This window comes from Carcharodon carcharias, chromosome 3, assembly GCF_017639515.1.
Source record: "Carcharodon carcharias isolate sCarCar2 chromosome 3, sCarCar2.pri, whole genome shotgun sequence".
NCBI lineage: Eukaryota > Metazoa > Chordata > Chondrichthyes > Lamniformes > Lamnidae > Carcharodon > Carcharodon carcharias.
Genome location: NC_054469.1, coordinates 7,887,116 through 7,894,900, shown reverse-complemented (window position 1 = coordinate 7,894,900; position 7,785 = coordinate 7,887,116). Strand labels below are relative to the sequence as shown.

The 7,785-nt window shown below is 53.7% G+C and overlaps 1 protein-coding gene across 1 annotated transcript in view; it reads left to right on the top strand.

The window, feature by feature from the left end:
• The window catches only part of mroh1 (maestro heat-like repeat family member 1), a 190,321-nt gene that overhangs the window by 3,433 nt on the left and 179,103 nt on the right, over positions 1-7,785 (top strand). Inside the window, exon 2 of the mRNA XM_041183382.1 lies at positions 2,124-2,430. Within this exon, the coding sequence (XP_041039316.1) occupies positions 2,409-2,430 (22 nt within the window). The 5' untranslated portion in view covers positions 2,124-2,408. The remainder of the gene's footprint in view (positions 1-2,123; positions 2,431-7,785) is intronic.

Sequence of the window (7,785 nt, the reverse complement as noted above, 5' to 3'; positions counted from 1 at the left end):
AGGGGGGTATAGAGAAATAGAGAGAGAGGGGAGTATAGAGAAATAGAGAGAGAGGGGGGTATAGAGAGAGAGGGGGGTATAGAGAAATAGAGAGAGAGGGGGCTATAGAGAAATAGAGAGAGAGGGGGGTATAGAGAAATAGAGAGAGAGGGGGATATAGGGAAATAGAGAGAGAGGGGGGTATAGAGAAATAGAGAGAGAGGGGGTATAGAGAAATAGGGAGAGAGAGAAGGGGATAGAGAGAGAGAGAGGGGGATAGAGAAATAGAGAGAGAGAGAGGGTGATAGAGAATTAGAGAGAGAGGGGGATAGAGAATTAGAGAGAGAGAGGGGGATAGAGAATTAGAGAGAGAGAGGGGGATAGAGAATTAGAGAGAGAGAGGGGGATAGAGAATTAGAGAGAGAGAGGGGGATAGAGAATTAGAGAGAGAGAGGGGGGATAGAGAATTAGAGAGAGAGAGGGGGATAGAGAATTAGAGAGAGAGAGGGGGATAGAGAATTAGAGAGAGAGAGGGGGATAGAGAATTAGAGAGAGGGGGGGATAGAGAATTAGAGAGAGAGAGAGGGGGGGATAGAGAATTAGAGAGAGAGGGGGGGGGGTTAGAGAATTAGAGAGAGAGAGGGGGGGGGGGTTAGAGAAATAGAGAGAGAGAGGGGGATAGAGAAATAGAGAGAGAGAGGGGGGAATAGAGAAATAGAGAGAGAGAGGGGGATAGAGAAATAGAGAGAGAGAGGGGGATAGAGAAATAGAGAGAGAGAGGGGGATAGAGAAATAGAGAGAGAGGGGGGATAGAGAAATAGAGAGAGAGGGGGGATAGAGAAATAGAGAGAGAGGGGGGGAATAGAGAAATAGAGAGAGAGAGGGGGATAGAGAAATAGAGAGAGAGGGGGGGAATAGAGAAATAGAGAGAGAGAGGGGGGATAGAGAAATAGAGAGAGAGGGGGGGATAGAGAAATAGAGAGAGAGGGGGGGGATAGAGAAATAGAGAGAGAGGGGGGGATAGAGAAATAGAGAGAGGGGGGGGGGGTAGAGAAATAGAGAGAGAGGGGGGATAGAGAAATAGAGAGAGAGGGGGGGATAGAGAAATAGAGAGAGAGGGGGGGATAGAGAAATAGAGAGAGAGGGGGGGATAGAGAAATAGAGAGAGAGGGGGGGATAGAGAAATAGAGAGAGAGGGGGGGATAGAGAAATAGAGAGAGAGGGGGGGATAGAGAAATAGAGAGAGAGGGGGGGATAGAGAAATAGAGAGAGAGGGGGGGATAGAGAAATAGAGAGAGAGGGGGGGATAGAGAAATAGAGAGAGAGGGGGGGATAGAGAAATAGAGAGAGAGGGGGGGGATAGAGAAATAGAGAGAGAGGGAAAGGGGGAGTGAAGGGGGATCGAGAGAAATAGAGGTGGGGAGAGAGGGATCGAGAGAGATGGAGAGAGAGGAGGGAGGGAGGGATGGAGGGAGAGAAGGATGTGGGGAGAGGGACAGAGGGAGGGGGACATGGGAAGGGGGAGAGGGTGAAGAGAGAGAGGGGGCTGGGGGGCAGAGAAGAGGGTGAGGGGATGATGGGGGGAGAGGAGAGGAGGGGGGTATAGTGGGAGCGGAGAGTAGGGAAGGGGTGCGGAGAGGAGAGGGGGAGGGGATAGGGAAGAGGAAAGGGGGAGGAGAGGGAGGATGGGGGGAGCGGGAGAGGGACAGGGGAGTGAAGAGGAGAGGGGGATGGGGGAGGGGAGAGGATAGGGGAGGAGGGCAGTGAGGTGGCATAGGAGGGGGTGAGGAGAGTGGGACGGGGGAGGAGAGCGGATAGAGTGAGGGCAGCAGATTGGGGAGAGGGAGGGGAGATAGACGGAGAGTGGGAGGGACAGATGAAGAGGGGAGGGGGAAATGGAGGGCAGGGAGGGGGAAATGGAGGCAGGCGAGGGAGAGTGAGTGATCTCACTGCCAGGTAGTGTGAAGTGACAGTTGTGGGAATGTATTGGGACTGAGTGATCAGCATTGTGACTAACACAGTGTGTTTGAGGGGGCCAGTCCCACAGTGAGGGGTGGGGGGGGGGGGTGGGGAGCAGATTGCACTGAACTGGGAGGAGTAAAGGACAGAGTTGGATTAAACCTTGCTTTCTTTATTCTGGCCAGGTTGTCAGCAGCAGTGGGAGTGAAGTTTAACAAGAGCGGTTTACTCCAGGAAGGAGTGTCCCGTTCGTGCTGTGTGGAGTCTCAGGCTCTGGGCCTAGCTTGACTCTGCATTAGACGTTATTGAGGAGCTGATTAAGGGAGATTGTGTGTATGTGATGCTGCAGAAAGCTAAGGGAAAAGAATCACAGCATCGCGCAAATGCACATTCAACACCTGGGAAAGGAGCTTGGAACTGAGTGAAGAAGGAATCACACAGCAAATAGTTCATGCTCATGAGGCAGCAGAATGGGGACAAACTACACAGAAGGTGAGAGCTTTGTGTTCTGTCTGTGTTTTTAATGTGAGTGTGTGATAATGTTACTGGGTATCAGCATTCAGAAACAGCTGCTGTTTAATGCATAGAATAAGTTAGGAATGAGCCATCGAAAGAATTTCCTGAAGTGGTGTCTAAGTGAGAGGGTTGCAGGTTTGACCCTCTGACAGTGCGGCACTCCCTCAGCACTGACCCTCTGACAGTGCGGCACTCCCTCAGCACTGACCCTCTGACAGTGCGGCACTCCCTCAGCACTGACCCTCTGACAGTGCGGCACTCCCTCTGCGCTGACCCTCTGACAGTGCAGCACTCCCTCAGTACTGACCCTCTGAGAGTGCAGCACTCCCTCAGTACTGACCCTCTGACAGTGCAGCACTCCCTCAGTACTGACCCTCTGACAGTGCAGCACTCCCTCAGTACTGACCCTCTGACAGTGCAGCACTCCCTCAGTACTGACCCTCTGACAGTGCAGCACTCCCTCAGTACTGACCCTCTGACAGTGCAGCACTCCCTCAGTACTGACCCTCTGACAGTGCAGCACTCCCTCAGTACTGACCCTCTGACAGTGCAGCACTCCCTCAGTACTGACCCTCTGACAGTGCAGCACTCCCTCAGTACTGACCCTCTGACAGTGCAGCACTCCCTCAGTACTGACCCTCTGACAGTGCAGCACTCCCTCAGTACTGACCCTCTGACAGTGCAGCACTCCCTCAGTACTGACCCTCTGACAGTGTAGCACTCCCTCAGTACTGACCCTCTGACAGTGCAGCACTCCCTCAGTACTGACACTCTGACAGTGCAGCACTCCCTCAGTACTGACCCTCTGACAGTGCAGCACTCCCTCAGTACTGACCCTCTGACAGTGCAGCACTCCCTCAGTACTGACCCTCTGACAGTGCAGCACTCCCTCAGTACTGACCCTCTGACAGTGCAGCACTCCCTCAGTACTGACCCTCTGACAGTGCGGCACTCCCTCAGTACTGACCCTCTGACAGTGCGGCACTCCCTCAGTACTGACCCTCTGACAGTGCGGCACTCCCTCAGTACTGACCCTCTGACAGTGCGGCACTCCCTCAGTACTGACCCTCTGACAGTGCGGCACTCCCTCTGCGCTGACCCTCTGACAGTGAGGCATTCCCTCTGCGCTGACCCACTGACAGTGCAGCACTCCCTCAGTGCTGACCCTCTGACAGTGCAGCACTCCCTCAGTACTGACCCTCTGACAGTGCAGCACTCCCTCAGTACTGACCCTCTGACAGTGCAGCACTCCCTCAGTACTGACCCTCTGACAGTGCAGCACTCCCTCAGTACTGACCCTCTGACAGTGCAGCACTCCCTCAGTACTGACCCTCTGACAGTGCAGCACTCCCTCAGTACTGACCCTCTGACAGTGCAGCACTCCCTCAGTACTGACCCTCTGACAGTGCAGCACTCCCTCAGTACTGACCCTCTGACAGTGCAGCACTCCCTCAGTACTGACCCTCTGACAGTGCAGCACTCCCTCAGTACTGACCCTCTGACAGTGCAGTACTCCCTCAGTACTGACCCTCCGACAGTGCTGCACTCCCTCAGTTATGACCCTCCGACAGTGCGGCACTCCCTCAGTACTGACCCTCCGACAGTGCTGCACTCCCTCAGTACTGACCCTCCGACAGTGCGGCACTCCCTCAGTACTGACCCTCTGACAGTGCAGCAGGCCCTCAGTACTGACCCTCTGACAGTGCAGCACTCCCTCAGTACTGACCCTCTGACAGTGCAGCACTCCCTCAGTACTGACCCTCTGACAGTGCTGCACTCCCTCAGTTATGACCCTCCGACAGTGCTGCACTCCCTCAGTTATGACCCTCCGACAGTGCGGCACTCCCTCAGTACTGACCCTCCGACAGTGCTGCACTCCCTCAGTACTGACCCTCCGACAGTGCGGCACTCCCTCAGTACTGACCCTCTGACAGTGCAGCAGGCCCTCAGTACTGACCCTCTGACAGTGCAGCACTCCCTTGGTACCGACCCTCGGACAGGGCGGGCGCTCCCTCAGTACCGACCCTCGGACAGGGCGGGTGCTCCCTCGGTACTGACCCTCTGACAGGGCGGGCGCTCCCTGGGGGCTGGACCCTCGGGCAAGGCGAGCGCTCCCTCAGTACTGACCCTCTGACAGGGCGGGTGCTCCCTCGGTACTGACCCTCTGACAGGGCGGGCGCTCCCTCGGTACTGACCCTCTGACAGTGCTGCACTCCCTCAGTACTGACCCTCCGACAGTGCGGCACTCCCTCAGTACTGACCCTCTGACAGTGCAGCAATCCCTCAGTACTGACCCTCTGACAGTGCGGCACTCCCTCAGTATTGACCCTCCGACAGTGCGGCACTCCCTCAGTACTGACCCTCTGACAGTGCGGCACTCCCTCAGTACTGACCCTCTGATAGTGCAGCAGGCCCTCAGTACTGACCCTCTGACAGTGCAGCACTCCCTCGGTACTGACCCTCTGACAGGGCGGGCGCTCCCTCAGTACCGACCCTCGGACAGGGCTGGTGCTCCCTCGGTACTGACCCTCTGACAGGGCGGGCGCTCCCTGGGGGCTGGACCCTCGGGCAGGGCGGGCGCTCCCTCAGTACTGACCCTCTGACAGGGCGGGCGCTCCCTCAGTACTGACCCTCTGACAGGGCGGGCGCTCCCTCGGTACTGACACTCGGACAGGGCGGGCGCTCCCTGGGGGCTGGACCCTCGGGCAGCACCAGCTTCAGTGTGTGTTTTGTGTGTCAAGTCTCTGGAATGGGACTTAATGCCTTGTCCTTGTGTCTCTCCAAACCAGTGAGATTGTTTCCCTTGAATGGGACTGGGAAAACTTCATTAACTGTACCACACTGTGGTGCTACTTGAAACCACCTACCTAGGCCTGCTGTGATTAGCGTGTAGTACAACGCAGTAAAGCAAGTTATCTGAAATACTGCTGCAAATGGTGCCTGTACTTCGAGTCTTCCATTGTGAGTGACGTTCCTGAGAGATGTGATAAGGAGCTGTACAAATACGAACCCTTTTCTGCCTTTTATCGGTTTGCAACTCACTACACGGAGCAGCTGATCCTGACTGTGGGTGAGCTGTAGCATAATAAGAAATAGGAGTGGGATTAGCCCCTCAAAGCTGCCCCATCATTCATTAAGAGTGTGGTTGATCTGATTGTGTCCTGAACTCGACTTCCCTGTCTTCCCCCACCGCCCCCCCAACTAACCCCAACTCCCCTTGTCAACCAAAAACCTGTCTAACTCAGCCTTGAATATAGTCAATGACCCAGCCTCCACTGCTGTCTGGGGAAGAGAATTCCACAGACAAACAACCCCCAGAGAGAAGAAATTCCTCCTCATCTGTCTTAAATGGGCGACCCCTTCTTTTTAAATTGTGTCCCCTAGTTCTAGATTCCCCCATGAGGGGAAACTAGAACTCCGTTGAGTACAGGCCCAACCTGCTCAACCTCTCCTCATAAGACAAAACCCCCTTCAGTCAAGTGCACCTTCTCTGAACCTGCTTCCAATGCATGTGTATTGCTCTGGACTATTCATTTAATTGAAACCATTGTCAGTGCAGCAAATTTAAAATCCTGATTCAAGTTTGTCTGTCGCTTCTCGGTGTCACCCCACCTTTGCTGTCCGCCGGCTCCTCCAGTGACACTTCCTCCCCAACCCGCTGCTCTATTCCTTGCTTTGATTGGCTGGGGAACCTAGAACATTGTTTGTGGGGGGGAGGTGGGGGGAGGGTTGGGGGGGTGGTGGGGGGCAAAGTCTCAGGATAAGGGGCTGTTCATTTTAGAAATAAGATGAAGAGAAATTTCTTCACCCAAAGGGTTGTGAATTTTCGGAATTCTCTAATCCCAGGGGGCGGTGGACGCTCCATCGTTGGATCTATTTAAGGCTGGGAGAGGCAGATTTTTGGTGTCCCGGGGAATGAGCGGATATAAGGGGGAGCGGGTGGGAAAATGGCATAGAACCCCCAAGATCAGCCATGACCAAATTGGACGGTGGAGCAGGCTTGATGGGCCGAGTGGTCTACTTCTCCTATTTCATATGTTCTTATGTTCATAACACAGCGCCGTGTGTGTGCCTGCAGCATGTGGACTGCAGTTTAACACCTTCAAGGGCATCTGGGACAGGCAAATACCAGCTTTGCCAGCAATGCCCAGACCCTGGGAATAAATTTTAACTAATTGTAGGAATGCTGAGGTCATTCAGGTCTGAGATGAGGAATTTCTTCACACAGAGGCTGGTGAACCTGTGCAGTTCTCTACCACTGAAGGCTGTGGAGGCCAAGTCACCGAGTATATTTAAGAAGGAAGATGATTTCTGGGCTCCTAAGGCATCAAAGGGTCTGGGGAGAGCGCAGGAGTATGGCGTTGAGATAGAGGATCAGCCATGATATTGAATGGCCGAATAGGCTCGAAGGGCTGAATGGCCACCTGCTCCTGTTTTCTACGTTTGTGGGGCTGGAGTACCAGACCTGGGCATGAATCACAAAATGTTAGCAGCAGGAACAGCGAGTAGTTAGGAAACGAATGGATCGTTGGCCTTTATTGCAAGGGGAGTTACTACGATCCTTGGCCAGACCCGGGTCGTGGTGGGAGATTTGGTTTGGGACCAATAACGTTTGTTTAAAGTGGATGAAGGTGCTTACTAAGTGAATAAGGCCACAAGATTGCAGGAGTAAAATAAACTTTACGTGGTCGGAAAGATAAAACAATTGACAATATCTGTCTTATACCCTCACATTCAGGGTGAGTATGAGGTACATGTGAATTAACAGACAAACTGTGGTCAAACTCCAGATTACAGAATAAGTGACAGACGCGACCAAAGCAGATTCCATGGATTTCTCAACAACCCACCCAGGCACTAGTCTCACTGTGAATCAACCAATTTCGCTGAAACTTTGTTTTTCTCATGAGGGTCTCCAATCTCCACCTTTGAAGGTCCTGCCTAGGAATTCTCTCCAAATGTTGCTCCCATTGAGACAGCTTTAACAATGGCCCTTCGCAGTGTTTCAATCTCACCTCCCGAGCCTCCACGATTCCTTCTCCCTGGATTCCTGAGTACACTCAAACACTATCTTGCCAGCACAATTTCAGATCTATGGCTGTGCCAAGAAGAACACCACAGCTCCAACGGGGCACCTTTGCCCCAACGACTCTCTTAAAGTCTGCTCCCTGTAGCCCTTTCTCTAACTTTTTAACTCAACTGGGGCCTCTGCCTGTCCCTGTCTCTGTGGCACTAGTTGGCTGGCAGAATTTCTTCTCTGAGGAGGAATTTCTTCTCTGAGGGTTGTCAGTCTGGGGAATTCTCTCCCTCAGAGCAGTGGAGGCTGGGTCA